Consider the following 20,517-nt stretch of genomic DNA (forward strand, 5'->3'; position numbering starts at 1 on the left):
CAGTCTTAACAGTATTTCCCTCAAGCCCTAATGGAAATGTACTTAACACGGTTCCTGGCACTCAGTAGGTACAAAATAAAACGTTAATCGAGTCTGAATCTGCACTTGTTAGTCCTAAATAATCCATTTTGAATGAACTATAAGCAAGCATTGTTTTTCTTTTTTTGGTAGGTGTGTCAGTGTTCACAGATTACAGATAACCAATATGAAGGAGGCTCTAGTAACTGAACTGCTAATTGAAAATTCTGGGTCATAGCCACTTAATTGAATAAACTGTCTCCAGAGAGCAATTTGGGTCTTTTCCAAGATGCATTAACTCTTTCAGGTCATTAGGGTAGCACTTATCTCATTGGAGCAGAAATTTAATAAATGGTATTCCTGTGATGTGAGTAAATTAATGTACCTCAGAAAGCCTGGTTTCACCGTGGGTGTTACAGTTCTACTCCAAGGAGCTCGCCTGTGAATGTAAAACATCAATGAGTAGCTGCCCTTTCAAGCATCTTACTTCCAATTTAGGTAACCTACTAGGGAGCATCTACTTTGTTCAAGGCACTGTGCTGGATGTTAACAGAGACACAAAGAAAAGACATGGCCTGAACTGAGAGGCAGAGAGAAGGCAAATAACCACAAGATAGAATCCTTGAGAGCTGCAGACTGCAATGTGGGTTTCAATGAGAGCAAGATACCATAGTTAACAGTTAGGATAGATGGTAAAATTCCCAGAAGGTAGGGACCTTGGCTTCTTCACACAGTGTTCTCGTTCATGTTTATTTTCTCGGTTGGGAGTTTAAGAGAGAAGTCCAGGAACAGTTAGAGATATATAGATACACACATCTAACGGTAAAATATGAGTTAGATCAATCTCAAGCTTTTTTTTTTTTAAACAACAGTTTGCACATATGTGCTTTTCTCCCCCCTGTGAGATATGAATTATTAATATCTGGTGTTAATCTAAAATGAAAGTGGTAAGGATGGGAAAACCAGAAAAATAAGATAGTATCCTTTGGAGATATGCTCACTGATTGGTCTAATTGTCTCAATTTGTCTGTCAGCCTACTGATGGGATATTGACCTTCAGGAAGTAAAAAGGATATGAAAAGTCTCTTCTACTCATCAGCATATGTTACACAATTTATATTTGCTGTGAAGGTAGAGGAAGCTATTGTAAGACTAAGGGTAAATGACAGGCCACTGGGGAAAAAAGAAAGTAGGGACAATACCTCCATAAGAAGCTAAAACTTCCGAGATGTAAGACCAGCCTCTGCTTCTGCATGCGTGGGATTGGCATCTCCATCGGGCATGTGGGCTGTGATCAGTAGCATCTGGATGGTGCACGTGCATACTGTGTTAAAAATCAGCCAAGTTAATACTTAAATTCACTTTCTTGATCTCATTCTTCTATGCTTGATTAATGATAGTGGTAGTTATAAGCAGGGGAAAAAAAGGATAAACTTAGACATGATGAAAACCCATGGGACTTACTTGTGGAATATGAAACTATCTAGGTTAACCAAATGGTAATTATGTAAAAACAATAAATAGGAAATATGGTTGTAGAAGTCAGTTAGGGTCGTGGAAGGTGCTGAATGACAGAGAGGAGATATAGGTTATTTACTGGCAAGGAGCATGCCACTGAAGGGTTTGAGCAGAATAATGACACTAAGCTCTGTTACGAGTGTAGTGGGTTGTGGGATAGATGGTCATAAGAGGTGTAAAGAGGATGGGAGAGTGTTGGGAGATTGTTGGACTAAGCTCTGTGAAGGATAATGAGGATGAGATTAAAAGGCATGAGGGTCGGAATGAAAATACTTAAAAGAGGAAAAGGACATGAGATCTGTGGTATAATATAAGACTTGGCAGTTGATTTGGAGAGTAAGACGGAGAAGTGAAAGTGAAGTCGCTCAGTCGTGTCTGACTCTCTGCGACCCCATGGACTATAGCCTACCAGGCTCCTCCGTCCACAGGATTTTTCCGGGCAAGAGTACTGGAGTGGGTTTCCATTTTCTTCTCTAGGGGATCTTTCCAACCCTGGGATTGAACCCAGGTCTCCCACATTGCAGGCAGACACTTTACCATTGAAGCCACCAGGGAAGACAGAGAAGAGTGAGAGCTAATTACAGGTTATGGTCCTGGGAGGTCAGAAAAATAACAGTAGTGCTTACAAAGAGGGAAACTAAAGGGACCTTTCTTCCTTCTTTGCCCCTTTCTCTTTCTGAAGGGGGGTGATGATAAAGAGTTTGCTTGGTCAGGCTGTTTGTTGAACCTGTGCCCCAGTACTTTTCGTACTGTTTGCTGTGCTGTTCTCACTTCCTTACTGTGACAAGACCCTCTTGCAGGCAATGACAGTCACCTCTGGAGCTTGGAAAAAAGTACAGTGTGATGGCAGAGGAAGATTTGAGAATCATCTGAAATGTAGGTATAACTAAAATGGAAGAGAGCAATAGTAAGAGTAAGGATACTGGACATTCAAATACTTAAGACAAATGATGTAGTCAGATTCACTGAAGTGAAAACATTCCAAAAGTTTAGTGATAAATATTAGCAGAATCCTACGTTTAGTGATTGAGAACACTGGCTTCTCATTGTGGTGGCTTCTCTTGTTGAGGTCTATGGTGCGTGGACTTCCATAGTTGAGGCACACGGGCTCTGTAGTTATAGCTTCTGGGCTCTAGAGTGCAGGCTTAGTAGTTGGGGTGCCGGGGCTTAGTTGCTTCGCAGCGTGTGGGATCTTCCTGGGCCAGGGATTATCAAACCAGTGTCTCCTGCATTGGCCTCCAGACTCTGAACCACTGGACCACCAGCGAATTTCTTCCTTAATTATTAATGAGGTTAAATATTTGTGTTTTTTGAGTAGCTGTGTTCCTCTTTAATCAAATGCTAATATCCTTTGCCCTTGTGATACCTATTGGAGTTGCTTTCTTTTTCATATCAAGTTATAGGATCTCTTTATATAATAAATATAATTTATATGGCAAAAAATAAAGATGAGGAACCAAGGTTCTTGGATTCAGAAAGGTAGTATCTTAGTTACCTGGTTCTTGGGATTCATTTAAGAAAAAATAACAAATTTCTGAGCCTCCTCCTCAGATGTAGTAGCATTTGTGAGCCAAGCATTTTCAGTTCAGTTCAGTGGCTCATTCAGTTCAGTGGCTCAGTCGTGTCTGACTCTTTGTGACCCCATGGACTGCAGCATGCCAGGCTTCTCTGTCCATCACCAACTCCTGGAGCTTGCTCAAACTCATATCCATTGAGTCAGTGATCCAATCCAACCATCTCATCCTCTGTTGTCCCCTTCTCCTCCCGCCTTCAATCTTTCCAGCATCAGGGTCTTTTCCAATGAATCAGCTCTTCGCATCAGGTGGCCAACGTAATGGAGTTTCAGCTTTAGCATCAGTCCTTCCAATGAATATTCAGGACTGATTTCCTTTAGGATGGAACCGTTGGATCTCCTTGCAGTCCAAGGGACTCTCAAGAGTCTTCTCCAACACCACAGTTCAAAAGCATCAATTCTTTGGTGCTCAGCTTTCTTTATAGTCCAACCATCACATCCATACATGACTACTGGAAAAACCATAGCTTTGACTAGACAGACCTTTGCCGGCAAAGTGATGTCTTTGCTTTTTAATACGCTGTCTAGGTTGGTCATAGCTTTTCTTCCAAGGAGCAAGTGTCTTTTAGTTTCATGACTGCAGTCACCATATGCAGTGATTTTGGAGTCCAAGAAAATAAAGTCTGACACTGTTTCCACTGTTTCCCTATCTATTTTCCATGAAGTGATGGGACTGGATACCATGATCTTAGTTTTCTGAATGTTGAGTTTTAAGCCAACCTTTTCACTCTCCTGTTTCACTTTCATCAAGAGGCTCTTAGTTCTTCTTCACTTTCTGCCATAAGGGTGGGTGTTATCTGCATATCCGAGGTTATTCATATTTCTCCCAGCAATCTTGACTCTAGCTTGAGCTTAATCCAGCCTGGCATTTCTCATCATGTACTCTGCATATAAGTTAAATAAGCAGGGTAACAGTATACAGCCTTGACATACTCCTTTCCTGATTTGGAACTCACCAGAAACTGGAAAATTCTTAAAGAGATGGGAATACCAGACCACCTTACCTGCCTTGATGTATGCAGGTTAAGAAGCAACAGTTAGAACTGGACATTGAACAACAGACTGCTTCCAAATTGGGAAAGGAGTATGCCAAGCATTTCATGTGTGTTTATTTTATTTCTGTGAAGCAGATTGTTCTGTTACACTTATTTCACAGTTGAGTGAAATACAGTTTAGCAAGGTTAAGTAACTTGCCAGGGTCACATAGCTGGTTAAGTGGCAGATTTGGTTTTAAGCGCACACTTTCTGTATTTCTGAATTACCCTCTCAATTTATAGTTCTAAGGTGGGGCACATGAATCTTTAAAATAGTTCTTCAAGTGATTCCTATGTATAGATCAGTCTTTCTCTTAATAGAATTTTAGCTTAAACTAAGAAGGAAGAGTGATATGTATTTTGGGGGAGGAGATAAAATACTGTGGTCAGAGTTGAGAATTCAGAATTGGAGATGTTGGAGTATTTCCAAAGAAAGAATGTCAAAGAGTAATACATAGAGGTCATTGAAATTAAGGAGACTGAGAAAGACTGTGTAATGGTAAAAGGAGTTCTTAATATATCATGATGAAACATGTTGAGTGTTAGTGCAGAGTAAGACTTATTATCAGTAGCTAACATTTTGTAATGGTGTAAGAAAATCATGGAGCTTGTGTCAACTTTGATGAGAAAAGGGGAGAAAGTGATACAAATATATAGAATGACCCTTAAAATATGTTTTAGTGAAATGGGCAGAGAATATTATGAAGCTGTAGCTAGCAGTATGCCTTTGGGCACTGAGACCACATCTGTGCTTTCCCCATCATAGCCTCATTGCCTTCTGTTTTTTTTTTTTTTTTTAATGGGTGAGCAATAAATAAAGGGAGAAGGCAATGGCACCCCACTCCAGTACTGTTGCCTGGAAAATCCCATGGATGGAGGAGCCTGGTAGGCTGCAGTCCATGGGGTCGCTAAGAGTAGGACACAACTGAGCGACTTCACTTTCACTTTCCACTGTCATGCATTGGAGAAGGAAATGGCAACCCACTCCAGTGTTCTTGCCTGGAGAATCCCATGGACAGAGAAGCCTGGTAGGCTGCAGTCCATGGAGTCGCACAGAGTCGGACATGACTGAAGTGACTTAGGAGCTTAGCAATAAACAAAAAATCATGAAAATGCTATAGGATCTAAAATGCATAGAGGAAAAACTGACAATTGAAATCAGTGAAAAATTCAACAATTGTAAAGTTGAAGATTTCAATACTCTTTTACAATAGTGAATCAACTGGACAGAAAACCAATAAAACTTGAACTGTACTATCAAGCACCATGACTTAACATGACATACCATGACTAACTACCACCATCAGAATACAGATTCTTTTATGTACATTGACTATCATGGTAGATCATGGACTATGACGTTCATGTCTCAGTACATTTAAAAGGATTGAAATCACAAAAAGTATGTTCTCCATCCATAACAATTAAATAAACAACAGGAAGAAATTTTGACACGTCTCAAAATATTTTTAAGTAAAACAACAAAGTTCTAAATACACTGTGGGTGTAAGAAGAAAGACCTAAGATCAACAATCAAAGTTTGTACGCTAAGATCTTGAAAAAGGAGGGGGAAAAATGAAACCCAAAGCAAGCAGAAGGACAAAAATGATAAAGATTAGAGTGAAAAATCAGCAGAAAATTAAAAAAAAAGTAATGATGTTAAAATTGGTTCTTTGAGAAGATCAAAAACTAATAAATCTTTAGACTGATAAATTAAAAAGGGGAGAACTCTCAAAAAATGATGAAATTAGGAGTGAAAGAGAAGGCATCATTGTAGACTGTATAAAAGTTAAAAAGATTGTGATGAATAACCCGAGTTAGACAACTTAGATGAGGTGGACAGATTCCTAGAAAGAAAGAAGATACTGAAACTAGTTCAGGAAGAAATAGAAAATCTAAACTGTCCTATAGTAAATATAGGCATTCCTCATTTTATAGCAGTTTGCTTAATTGAGCTTTGCAGACATTGCATTTTTTAAAAATTGGAGGTTTGTGCGGTCCTATGTTGAGGAAGTCTGTTGGGGCTATATGTTCAGTAGCATTATTTTAAAATTACAGTATGTACATTTTTTCAGACATAGTGCTATTGTACATGTATAGTGTAGACATACATTTTGCATGCTCTTTGAAACAAAATCATGTGACTTGCTTTATTGCTGTATTCACTATATTGGAATGGTCTGGAACTGAACTCACAGTATCTTCAAGTTATGCCTATAAATTAAATAATTAAAAAGATTTCCTGCACATACATAAGTATACAAGTATTTTGTCAAGCATTTGAAGAAGAAATAATACCAATTTCTGTTTTGGACAAGAGAGATGAAGAAACATTTTTCAGCATATGCTGTGAGTCCATTGTTACCTTGATAAAAATTGGAGATAGCAGAGGAAACTATAGGTCAGTGTCCTTTGTGAACGCAGATGCAACAACCTCAAATGAAGTACTAACAAATTGAGTCCTTTAACATATGAACTGTGTTGTGTACCACAGTTAACTGGGATTTATCAGAAAAAAAATCAATGAATGTAATATGCCATATTCATAGAATAATGGGAAAACCCATGCAATTATCTCAGTAGATACTGGAAAGCACTTGATACCCACTGATGACTGAAAAGACAAAACCAAAACCTTTTGGCAAACTAGTACTAGAAAGGAACTTTCTCAATCTAATAAAAGGCTCTGTAAAAAACCTGTAACATAACAAGGGAAATTTTTGGAATGTTAGAAGTATTTTAAAATGACTGTGGTGATGGTTGCACAACCTATACATTTACCTAAACACTGTTGAACTGTACATGACAATTATGGTGTGTAAATTGTGCCCCAACAATGCTGTTCTAAAAATAAAGGATAAAATCAGGTTACAAATATTCAAAAATATATGTCCTTCACAGTATCCTTCAGAGAACTCCTAGACAAACACTTAACAGTCCTAATGGAAGTTAATTAGTGTATAAATCAAGGAAATCTCATCAGCATTATTTCCCCTTTCACAATTATGTATTTGAGGGTGCATATGAATATTCATATGCTTCACAAGGGATTATATTCCAAACTAAATTTATTGTTCCTATCAAACTCATTGTTACTGCCTTCCTGATCGTTGTTCATGGAACAATATTTTTTTAGTCCCTTGAATGTGCAGTCTTTTTTGCCATTTTAAAACTTGTCTTCTTTCCTTCTAGAGTAGCTGGTTAAATTTTTTTCATATTTTTTCTAGACATCAACTCAGAAATGTATGCCTAATTGTAAAATCTCATTGCCACTACTTTAGCTTAAAATCCTTTTTATTTTTTAAAATTCATCTTGGTAGGTTTTTTTCCTTGTCCCCTCCTTTTATCTTATTTCCTTAATCATTCATTTTTCCCCTGCAAATCCCATTGCCTTCTAATCTATTATTGTATATGCTAGCAGGTTTAATTTACTTAGAGTATATCCATCAATATTTTATTTACCCGTTGAAAGCTTTTTCCTGCCTCCTCATTCTGTACTTGACTTCAATACTGGGGTTACAGACCCTGAGAAGTTTGTGAATTTACCACCTTTCCAGGCTCATCTCTCAGGCTTCATTTTTATGTTACCTGAACTATTTTGTAGTTAACTGAAGACACCTGAAATTTCCCCAACACGGTTTCTTTATTTTTTCTTTCCTTTCTGCCTTATTTTTTGCTTGTTATACATTATAAGATTATATTTTTGTCCTATAGTGCCGTGATCTTGAAACTCTTTATTGTCCTTTGCATGCTCAATCGCTTCAGTCATGTCCGACTCTTTGCAGCCCTATAGGCTGTGGCCCACCAGGCTCCGCTTGTCCATGGGATTCTTCCAGACAAGAATACTGGAGTGGGATGCCTTGCCCTCCTCCTGGGAATCCTTCCGACCCAGAAATCAAACCCGTGTCTCCTGTGTCTGCATTGCAGGCGGATTCTTTACCCACTGAACCACCTGGATGGGAGCAATCTTATCCTTCTATAAATGCTCACAACAATTTCTTTGACCCAATGCTTTCTACTTTCTCTCTTGTGTTGTAGTCATTCTTGTGTCTGTATGACTAGATAAGCACATTGAGGGAAGGATCGATTGATTTGGCTTGATTTGACTTTTAATTCCCTTAAAGTTTTAATTTATATATAGTAAAATTCACTTGTTTTGATATTAGGATTTTTTTTTTTTTAGTCTTGATTTCATATCCAGGACAATATGTTGCATATTTTACATATTAAGTAAATATGTTTAAAGTCAATGAAACCTTTCTTTTAAAATTGGGATTTCTTTGTTAAAAACTCTTCTTTTGAGGGGACTGAGGAGCTAAATGTCTCTTTGAGACTTACCAGGAATTTGACAGAGGACCACAAAGTACTTGTGTAACTCTTGGAATTTTTTGGTTTCTTTTACTTTGAACACTAAGGAACTGTTCACAAGACCATATACATAGTAGTCTTAATGATACAATTGCCACTGATAATGAGTATAGTTAAGCAGGCAGCCTTTTATTTGCAGAATGACTGGTTTTCTTATGGCAGAATATTTTAGTCTTTATATAATAGGGAAATAAGACTGCTATTTTCAAAAGATAACTTTTTCTGTTTTTCTTTGTTACAAATATTTTACTCATTAGCAACCTTATGGGGGAAACCTGATAGTTTTTAGTAATTGTAAATAGTGGTCCTCATTTAGTGTGTCTGGAATCAAGGTGACAGTCTGAGGGGTGTACTACTCTGATTTTGCTCCTCCTCTTCCTCCGGATTTCTCAAATTCTGGACATCCTGGTCTCCCTTTACCTAGGCCTTGTGTCCACCATCCAGAGAGCCTGGAGTTTCTGCGTGGCTTCTACTCTTACTCCGTGGTCCCTGGAAGGGTTCTCTGGGGAAAAGCCGAGGGAGCTCACCTAGTGTGCTTCCTTTCTTCCAGGGGTCATAACCAAAGGTACTGCCTAATTTGGTTCCTCTCCAGGGTCTTCAACTTCTGTTTTTTTTTTTTTTTTTTTTTTAGCTTTTATAATTACTATCAGTATGAGGGTTAATCCATTGAAAGCCACTTTGCTGTTCCTAGAACAGAAGCTCCTGGGCATCTGTATTTTAAAAGAGCAGATTATTAAAAACTGCAGTATTTATTATAGGCATATACAAGGTACCACATAAGGAAGTTGAGCCTTAGTTCATAGTGGGAGCTCAAGGTGATTTTTTTTTTTCTTTCACCTTAGTACTGCTGCTGTCATGCAGTAATCTAATTCTCAGATTCATGGTCGGGAGGGGGCTGGTAGGGGACACAAATACAGTATGGCTTTGACATAAATCATTGAACATATGAAGGTTGTAATCCGGAGAATCGCTCTCCTAGTTGCAGAGATTGAAATCTGTGCAAACCACTACTACTACTACTGTTTTCATAAGATACAGTGTTTTACAAAAATTGTATTTGTGATATTAATGTCGCTAGATGCATATTAGTATATTATTAGTATATATTCATTTATACATAGAATATATACATAGAATATATTCTGTATACATAGAATATACACATAGATGCATATTAGTGTATATTCATTTATCCAGAGATAGCTTAGTGAAGAAACATAGACTCATTCAGATTATCATAAGGAAATAAGGAAAACATACTGAAGACTGTAAGGATATATTGCGGGACCCAAGGGTAGAAAGTCTAAGACCTTATCAGATCAGTGTGAGACCTTTGCACTGTGGAAAACTTAGTTTGCAAACTGTGAATCTCTCTCCTGTGAGTCTTCTCTTTCTCTCTGGCCCTCTGGTTCATTCTTTATTCTTTCTGTGCAGATGGGCTTTCTGTGATTTTTCATCCACATGGTGAAAGATGATTGCCCCAGGGTATTTACATCTCCTCACGTTCACCAGCACAGACTGTGTCCCACTAACACAGAGAAATCTGACTAGCTGATTGAGGGTTGGCTGTTTGCCTGGCAAAGTAGGCTCTGACATAGAGACATCCCAGGGTACAGGCCTGGCTCCTCCCAAGTCCATTAATGGTTGGGAAACAGTCCTTATGTGAGGCGAGCATTTTGTAAGCTGAAAGACACTAAAAAGGATCAGTATCTAGAAGGATCTCGATGTTTCACAAAGTAGCTAGTTGGGTAAACGGAGAAGCTGATAATAGGAGATGTGTTCATTCTAAGTCTGTAAATCTCGCATTTATTTAAAAACAAAATTCTCCATGTATAACCACAAGCAGCCATAGTTAATATGTTAAATAAAGAGGACTGTATAGTAAATGAGGGATTCGTTCAGAATGATGTTTTCAATGTTAGAGCATGTTATAATTCTCAACATCTTGGCCCTGCTTTATATATCATGGAATTTCTGACTAGCATCTTAGCAACTGCTAATCAGTATTCTAGCAGAAGAGATGCTTGACCATCCCAGTTTGTATGCTCTGCTAAAGCATTATATTTCTTTGCTTCTACCACAGAACCATCTAACATACCAGATACTCAGTAAATACATTTGAATCATGATATCACTGGTATATATAGATTTTTCAGGTACTTTTCAATTATACTTTCATATATCTTGTCTTCAGTTATTATTAAGTTGAACAGAAAGGTGGGGTTTTTCCATAATACCATATAGGAAAACCCCAAACAAACATTTTGGCCAACTCAATACAAATGAACACCTTTTAAGTTAAACTTAAAGCACAGATATTAATTATGCCTTTTAATTTTTTGAACTCTTGATCAAGAAGAAATAGTACTTCCTGGTACTTACAAAGAGAAAAGAGATGCATGTCTGAAATAAGAAGGAATGTAAAGCCAAGAAGAATTATCTTCTGCAGATTTTCTGTGGGCAGAATGTATTTGATACTATATGAATGCCCTTTGACCCCGGAATTCCAATCTTGGGTGATTTTCCCCAGGCAAAAGACAAGCTGTATAGCTTATTTCTTTTCATAAAAATGGAAATTTGAACTCATCCGTGAGCACTTAGGAAATTTATGTACAATTTCGAAGATGCAGTATGTTATCCACAATGATGTAAAATCACCAAGAAATGATATGGTTATATTTTAATACCAAGCATCTGGTGTTTGTGTCAAGACTCTGTAGTAGAAGATTTAACCTAATTCAGACACATTTCAGGCATCTTAGAGTAGGGGCTATTTGTTCTTTGAAATATTAAAAAATATTACACCTTTGCCAATTTGAGTGTCAACATAAAACTTTACCTGTTTTAAAACAGTGTTTTTCAGCTGGTGGTGAATGTTATTAGGAAAAAGACGGAAACACAACGAAGGAAGCAGACATCACAAAGCCTGTGGTTAAAATCGCACCTCTCCCTTTGTCACTTTATTCACAGTGTACGTTTTTATACTCTGGACTCATTTATAGGGCTCCTTATGCTTTGGAGACTATCGCTAATTTGCATCTAACAACATATGTACATCAAGGCTGGAGAAGGCAATGGCACCCCACTCCAGTACTCTTGCCTGGAAAATCCCATGGACGGAGGAGCCTGGTGGGCTGCAGTCCATGGGGTCACTGAGAGTCAGATATGACTGAGCGACTTCACTTTCACTTTTCTCTTTCATGCACTGGAGAAGGAAATGGCAACCCACTCCAGTATTCTTGCCTGGAGAATCCCAGGGACGGCAAAGCCTGGTGGGCTGCTGTCTCTGGGGTCGCACAGAGTTGTACACGACTGAAGCGACTTAGCATAGCATAGCATAGCGTACATCAAGGCTTCTCATCACTTGCTTTTCAAAAAATTCATTGGTTCCCTGTATTTTTTGATTCACTGGTATGTTGCATGGCTCTGTGGTAGAAGTAAAGAAATATAATGCTTTAAGGAACATAAAAGTTCCTCCTATTTATTAATGGTGAGGCATCTTTTCATTAGACAATAGCTAATAGTATTGGGCAGTTTTGGATGAATACTTATTTACTGATATGTAAAGTGGGTACTTTACATACACATTTACATAACATTCAGAAAACGAAGATCATGGCATCTGGTCCCATCACTTCATGGGAAATAGATGGGGAAACAGTGGAAACAATGTCAGACTTTATTTTTCTGAGCTCCAAAATCACTGCAGATGGTGACTGCAGCCATGAAATTAAAAGACGCTTACTCCTTGGAAGGAAAGTTATGACCAACCTAGATAGCATATTGAAAAGCAGAGACATTACTTTGCCAACAAAGATTCGTCTAGTCAAGGCTATGGTTTTTCCTGTGGTCATGTATGGATGTGAGAGTTGGACTGTGAAGAAAGCTGAGCACTGAAGTATTGATGCTTTTGAACTGTGGTGTTGGAGAAGACTCTTGAAAGTCCCTTGAACTGCAAGGAAATCCAACCAGTCCGTTCTGAAGGAGATCAGCCCTGGGATTTCTTTGGAAGGAATGATGCTAAAGCTGAAACTCCAGTACTTTGGCCACCTCATGCGAAGAGCTGACTCATTGGAAAAGACTCTGATGCTGGGAGGGATTGGGGGCAGGAGGAGAAGGGGATGACAGAGGATGAGATGGCTGGATGGCATCACTGACTCGATGGATGTGAGTCTGAGTGAACTCCGGGAGTTGGTGATGGACAGGGAGGCCTGGCGTGCTGCAATTCATGGGTTCGCAAAGAGTTGGACACGACTGAGCGACTGATCTGATCTGAAAGTGGGTACTTGAGGAGCTCAGAAAAGGAGACAGCTCATTTCCAGTGGCCTGGGAAAGGAGTTGTTGAAGAGAAAATATTGGAACTGTTTTTTGGAAGGGTCTGTTAGGAGAGAGGGTAGTCTAGGATAGACATTCCAGAAATGAGAAGGCCCAGGCATATACAGGGGAAAGTTAAGTGTGTGATCGTGATTGGAGTGCTGGTTTCATCTTAAGGAGAATAAGATATGATTGGAATATTGAGGTCAGATTGTTGTAAATGATGAGATTAAGAGTCTTGTGATGGTAGCAGCAACTGTGTTTGTTTTTTATTTTTTTTCTTTATGATTTTTATTGGAGTCGAGTTGATATTGTATAAGTTTCAGGTATACAGCAAAGTGAATCAGTTATACATATATACATCTTTTTTAGATTTTTTTTCCCAGGTAGGCCATTACAGAGTACCTAGCAGAGTTCTTGTGCTATACAGTAGGTTCTTCTTAGTTGCCTATTTTATGTGGGCTTCTCTGGTGTCTCAGATGGTAAAAGAATTCACCTGCAATGCAGGAGGACCCGGGTTTGATCCCTGGGTCAGAACCATCCCCCGGAAAAAGGAATGGCAACCCACTCCAGTATTCTTGCCTGGCGAATCCCATGGACAGAGGAGCCTGGTGGGGTGCAGTCCAGGGGTCGCACAGAGTCAGACACAACTGAGTGACTAACACTTTCACTTTTTTCTTTTTTTCAGTATGTATATGTCAGTCCTAATTGCCTTTTGCCCCCTGGTAACTGTGCGTGTTTGTTTTCTACATCTGTAACTCTATTTCTGTTTTGTAGATAAAGTCACTTTTACACTTTTTTGGAGCAACTTTTTTTTTAAGGAAGATCACTCTATTGAAGGTGTAGGAGGATTGGAAGAATAAGAGATGGGAGACAGAAAACTCAATGAGGAAAACTGCATGAGTTGAACTAACGTGGTGACTGTCAGAATGGACCAGAAGGGGCAACCTCATCGAGTTGAGAAAGAGAGATTAATGAATTTGGGCACTAACTCCTTTGTGAATACAAAGGATAAGGGAATGTATTAAGGATTGTTCTGAAGTTTTAAACCTGGAGATCAGTGACAGTAAGAAAATACTAAACAGAAAGTTGAAAGAAGAAATTACTAATTTTTATGGGAAGATGATTTAGGTTTCAGAATTTAGGATTGATTTTATGTGAAATAAGTGAATAGGTCAGGCATGAAGTCACAGATGTAGGATTGAAGCTTGGGAGAGAAATGAGGGATAAAGACCACATTATGGTAGGGGACATAATATATGTGGAGACTGCTTTTTAAAGTTTAGAACCAAAAGACAGAAAGGAAAAAAGATAATAGATTGTGAGAACCAAAGGAAGATATTTGTCAACAGAAAAATGTATTAGAAATAGTATATTTGTATAGATAGAAAGGGAGAAGCTGGTGAATAGAAAGACTAAGAATCCTGAGCTCTAATAATTAAGGGGATGTGGAGAAAAAGAACAATGATCATAAAATACCTGGATTTTAAGGATGCTGCTTAGTTATGTCCTGGTCAGTCAATATTTTATTATAAAAGGACAGTCATTGATTTCTAGGACAATAATTACTTCAGAAGAATTACTTTGGTATAGTGTGGCTTTGGTAGAAACATAATTCTGTCATATTGGTGTAATGACCAACATTTAAGTGAAACCAGGGTATTTGTAGACATCATTCTGTGTTGAAATTTGAAAGATGTCAACAAGTTGAAATTCTTCTCTGATTTACTGACCTTCTTTTGATCACAGATTCCTGCAAACTTTATTAACATCAGCGCTAAATCTGCAAAATAATTGAGTCCCTCACTGGAATTGTTACTAGAGACCCAATTCAATTCTCTCTCTGACTGTTGTGCAATTTGGGTGATATATTAACAGAGATAGTACTTGTCATTATATTACTTCCTCAGCATACTGAGTAATACTCCAGGGACCTCATAAAGAAAAAAAACAAAACATTGACCAATCTCTTAACATGTTTCATTCTTTCCCAGTGAACTCTTTATTGTACAGAAAATCAAATGAAGTACATTTATTGTACAGAGGATGAAATAAAAGAAGCCCACAGGGGCTTCCCTGATGGCTTCAGTGGTAAAGAATCTGCCTGCCAGTGCAGGAAATTCAGGTTTGATCCTTGTGTCGGGAAGATCCCCTGGAGAAGGAAATGGCAACCCACTTCAGTATTCTTGCTGGGAAATCCCATGAGCCTGGTGGGCTACAGTCCATGGGTCTCAAAAATGTCAGACACAACTTGGTGACTGAACAGCAACAACAAAAATCCATTCACTGACAGCTGCGATCCGTCTCAGTGATAGATTTTGTGCAGTTAGTGAGAGTGGACTGTCATGGGGAAGAAAACAGACTGGTGTGAACTAAACCTGAGTTGAAATCCTGACCTGTTACACTGTAAATATAAGACCTCAGGCTAGTTTCTACTTTCCTCCTTTTTTCCCTCTTCTTTTCTTTTGAGTTTTTTAAAGAGCATTTTAAAGCTCATAGTAAATTGTTGGAGAACATACAGAAAGTGAAAGTGAAAGTCGCTCAATTATGTCCGACTCTTTGCAACCTCATGGGCAATACAGTCCATGGAATTCTCCAGGCCAGAATACTGGAGTGGGTAGCCTATCCCTTGTGCAAGGGATCTTCCCAACCCAGGGATCAAACCCAGGTCTCCCGCATTGCAGGCAGATTCTTTACCAGCTGAGCCACAAGGGAAGCCCAAGAATACTGGAGTGGGTAGCCTATCCCTTCTTCAGAGAATCTGCCCAACCCAGGAATTGAACCGGGGTCTCCTGCATTGCAGGCGGATTCTTTACCAACTGAGCTATCAGGGAAGCCGGAGCGTACAGAAATTTCCTGTTAACTCCTGCTCCCCTACACCCATATGGGCTAGTTTTTTTAACACCACTAATTCTCAGTTTCCTCATCTCTAAATTAAAATTAGTAACACGTCATAGATTTGAGGATTGAGTAAGATCATGTTTCCAAAATGCCTGATATGTGATAAGTACTCAATAATGTGTATGTGATCATAATAGAGACATGATTGGCTTTAAAATTTACTTGGAGCAGTATAGTCACAGATGCTTCATAAATGTTTTTTGATGATAATGCTTAATATGGTTCTCACACTTTGAATGAATGAATACACACACACACACACACACACACACACACACACACCCCCCATATGCAGGGATACTAGTGATATGGGATTTCAGTTCCGTCATGGATAGAATTGTTTGCCAACATGTACTGTTATACCACTTGGTTATCGTGAGATTGTAAATGTGGCAAGTGATTATAGAAGTGAGTTGATAGACTTTAGTCCCAGGTTAGATATTCTTAGGAACCATGGTGATTTCTTTTCCAGATCTGCTGTTTTCTTTCTGAACAGTGGGGACTTTTTCTATACTTGTCTTAAAGATAGTACAACTGATTCTAGCCCAGGCCCCCGAACCCTTGAGGCTCTGAAGTGGATTCATTTTTATAAGCAGGACCTGATGGCAGTAGTGATTAAAAAAAAAAAAAAAACACCTGTTGCTTTTGTTGCTTTGAAGCTCTGAAGATGAGTAGTGGCCCTCAAGATAATTTGCGGGTCAAGACCACTTAGTCCACTGTGGCCTCCGCTGGCCTGCTTGGCAGGTGTTTTAGGTTGCTGGTCCATTTCCTTGTCTGTGTTCTGAGAACTGACCTCCCTGATAAGATTTTGTTCTTTAAATGAAGTAACACATCTAAATGGATTAGCCCCTTGCCTGCAACGTAGTAAGCGCTCAGTAAACATTACGGCATTACTGCTGATGCTACTATAATTTGGAATAATGAGGCTTAAATTATGACCGCAGGAGTATATTGCTTGACTCACCCAACTTCATGCCTGACACATAGTAGACCCTCAATAAAAACTTCCCATTTACCCCCACGTGCAAATGCCCACTATACCCTGTTCTCAGTTTTAGGCACAGGTAGCAAATCCATGACTTTTGGAACATAATGAATCTTTCCTTAGGTCTACTACTAGAAATAATGAATAGCTAGGTTAATACCCTTCTTAGTCAAGGAGGTTTTAGAATTAGGTCTTCATGGTTTTAAAACTGCATATCGTAAAGGTGCATGTTAATTTTAAGCTGTTTATTTGCCTGTACAGATGCTGTTGACTGAGTACTTGGATATGAAAAATACACGTACAGCCTCTGAACCATCAGCGCAGCTCAGTTATGCCAGCAGTGGACGCGACTGTGCAGCCTTTTTTGCCAAGAAGAAACCTCAAAGGCCAAAAAATTCTCTTTTCAAGTAAGTATCTCCCTGCTGGTAAGATAGATGTTCAGATGTGTTAGATCCAAGTTGAATGGTTTTCTACTTTATTAACAGTCATTATTTCATGCAGTTAAAGTTGCTTTGAAAGAATTATGGTAGCAATATATATTCCTCTTATATACTAAATATATATATTCAATTTTGTGTACTTTCGTCTTCTGTAAGAGGAGTGGCTATTTTGGACTATGGTTGCTGGACTATCTAAAACTTTTAATAATTTCTAGAATTCATTTCTGGGTATTTTTATATAAAATGAGAAATTCCCCTCTTGTTTCTGGGGAATTTTATATGGAATGAAAGGAAATGAAGTATTTTAGCCTTTGCAAAGGCCCCAAGTGCCAAGAAACAACCTTTGTTAATAAAGTCATAAAGCTAGCTAAGTAGTACTGGGTTTTACTTGAATTAATAAAAGAATAATGTGGACATTCTTTTTTCCTTATTATGACCAACTACCCTCCTCAGCAGGTCATAAGTTAGTGTCACTTGGTAACAGCTAATAGTTAATATAATTATTAACATTAATAGTAATAACAGTAACAGCTACCATTGCTCAGTGCTTACTATGTACCAGGCACTGTGATAAATGGGTTTCTCAGGAGAGTCTCAATCATAATTGAATTCAGATTATATCAGATTTGGGCAGCAAGAGTAGTGGTTAATACTTCTGAGTCCTTAGTAAGTGCTAGCCAAGGCATAAAGCTATTTTCAAGGATTATCTCATTTACTCATTCATATAAAAATCTTATGGGTATGGGTACTATTTTTCATGCTCTTTTACACATGAAAAAAAAGTTGAGGCACTGACTCCTTCAGTTCAGTTCAGTCGCTCAGTCATGTCCAACTCTTTGTGACCCCATAAATCGCAGCACACCAGGCCTCCCTGTCCATCACCAACTCCCAGAGTTCACCCAAACTCATGTGCATCGAGTTGGTGATGCCATCCAGCCATCTCATCCTCTGTCGTCCCCTTCTCCTCCTGCCCCCAGTTCCTCCCAGCATCAGGGTCTTTTTCCAATGAGTCAGCTCTTCACATGAGGTGGCCTAAGTATTGGAGTTTCAGCCTTAGCATCAGTCCTTCCAATGAACACCCAGGACTGGTCTCCTTTAGGATGGACTGGTTGGATCTCCTTGCAGTCCAAGGGACTCTCAAGAGTCTTCTCCAACACCACAGTTCAAAAGTATCAATTTTTCGGGGCTCAGCTTTCTTCACAGTCCAACTCTCACATCCATACATGACCACTGGAAAAACCATAGCCTTGACTAGACGGACTTTTGTTGGCAAAGTAATGTCTCTGCTTTTCAATATGCTATCTAGGTTGGTCATAACTTTGCTTCCAAGGAGTAAGCGTGTTTTAATTTCATGGCTTAGACACATACAATTTAGTAAAGAAGACCGACAAGTAAATACTTGGTGATAGTACCATGAGTGCATGGTATTGGTGGAGGCCATGAAGGGACTCCCAATCAAAATCAGCTCTTAAGCTTCTCAGGAGACAACTTACACCATTCTGGGAGCAAAGCCAGCCCTTCCCCTGAATTAACAGTGCTGTGGGAAACAAAGCCTACCAAACACTACTGGTATGGTGTGGTTCATTCTCATGGTCAATGACTTTCTCTGCTCAGCCCTAGTCAGAGGGGATTATTGAACAACATACATGGTAAAGAAAAAGCTCATTGGAAACTGAAGTCTATCAAAATTACACATGATCTAAATGCAGTGTGGTATCCTGGAACAGGAAAAGATTATTAGTGGAAAATTTTTGTGAGATTCAAATGAAGTCTGTAGTTCAATATCATACCCATGTTAATTTATTAGATGCAACAAAATGTTCTGCAATTATGTAAGACATTAACATTAGGGAGGGTTTGGGGTGAAAGGTATACAGCAGCTCTTTGTACCGTTTTGTATCTTTTCTATAAACTTGATTCCAAAATTCAGTTTTTTTTTTTTAAATTTAAAACTTGACACATAAGAGGTTAAGTTCTTTAAGTTAAGTTACATAAGGTCACATAACTAGCAAGTGGTAGAAACAGGATTTAAATCTTGGCTAACCTATGTTCTTGTGAGGATTAATAGATATTTAAAAGATCATATCTGAGCATGTAAAGTGAGTACAGAAATACATCCCAATGTTGTGAATTCCTTCTTTTTAAATATTTGGAAGTCCAGTATCCTCTATTGATTCACTTTTGAGATTTGTTTTCTATCAGGTATTCATAGAGTTCTTAATCATTAAGGAAGGTTTCAACAGTTCATTTATCTTGGAGTCTTGAGGAGAGCAGATTTCCTGTGCCCAGACTGTAGTAAAATCCACTCTGTTTATTGAATTTGTTCTTTAAAAACAAACAAACAAAAAAAACCAGTTTTATTCACAGGTTGTTTGCAGTAGGAGTTAAAATGCTTTAGTCTGCAAGTAACATAGGACCCCAAGTGAATAGGTTAACTTGTAAGAAGGTTATTACCTCACACGTAAGTGTGACTGTAGAGGATTCCTCAATTCACCAATACAGTGTCATCAAGGACTCGGTCCTTTCCTTTTCTCTTTGCGTTCAGTCCCACTCCAGTAAAAATGGTGTTGTCAAGGAAAATGTGTGATTCATCCCACAAATCTTTTTCTTTTTAAATTAATAGGCTTAATTTTTTATAGCCATTTTAGATTTGCAGAAAAATTGATTTCCCTTATGTACAGAGATTTTCCTTATGTTCCTCTGCTCCACAGTTTCTCCTCTGATTAACATCTTGCTTAGGCGTGGCACATTAGTTACACTGAGGAACCAACATTGATACATCATTATTAAAGTTCTTTGTTTATATTAGCATTCACTCTCTGTGTTATATAGTTGCACTGGTTTGGAGAAATACATGATGTCATGTGTCTACCATTATCGTATCTAACAGAGTAACTTCACTGTCCTAAATATCCTGTTTTTCACTTACTCATTCCTCCTCCTTTTCCTTACTGCCGAACCCCTAGAAATGAATGATCTTTTTTTGTTTTTAAACTGTCTCTGTAGTTTGCTCTTTCTAGAAGGTCTTAAAGACAATACCCAGTCTTTTCAGAGTGGCTTCTTTCACATGTAATGTTCATCCGTGTCTTTTTGTGGCATCTTTTGTGTTGCTAAATAATACTAGTTTTGTGACCGTACCACAGTTTTCCCTTTCAGTCATTGAGAGACATCTTGGTTGCTTCCAGCTTCTGGCAGTCATGGATAAAGTGGTGATACAGATTCGTGTGCAGGGTTTAGTGTCAGTGTCCGTATTTGACTCATTTGGGTAAACGCCCCGGAGCGTGATTGCTGGATCACATGGTAGGACTGTGTTTTAACTTTTTAAGACGCCATGGAACTGCCTTCTGAAATGGCTTTAGCATTTCA

The 20,517-nt window shown here is 38.5% G+C and overlaps 1 protein-coding gene across 6 annotated transcripts in view; it reads left to right on the top strand.

Moving 5' to 3' along the window:
• Positions 1 to 20,517, top strand: part of EXOC4 (exocyst complex component 4) — an 806,015-nt gene that overhangs the window by 205,695 nt on the left and 579,803 nt on the right. For all 6 annotated transcript variants that reach the window (XR_009494158.1, XM_024990789.2, XM_059885681.1 and 3 more), the window contains one exon: positions 16,973 to 17,118. Coding sequence is in view for 5 of the 6 variants with exons in the window: in XM_024990789.2 (XP_024846557.1) it covers positions 16,973 to 17,118 (146 nt within the window). In the remaining variant the exon portion in view is untranslated. The remainder of the gene's footprint in view (positions 1 to 16,972; positions 17,119 to 20,517) is intronic.

Source organism: Bos taurus, chromosome 4, assembly GCF_002263795.3.
Source record: "Bos taurus isolate L1 Dominette 01449 registration number 42190680 breed Hereford chromosome 4, ARS-UCD2.0, whole genome shotgun sequence".
In the NCBI taxonomy this organism is placed as follows: Eukaryota; Metazoa; Chordata; class Mammalia; order Artiodactyla; family Bovidae; genus Bos; species Bos taurus.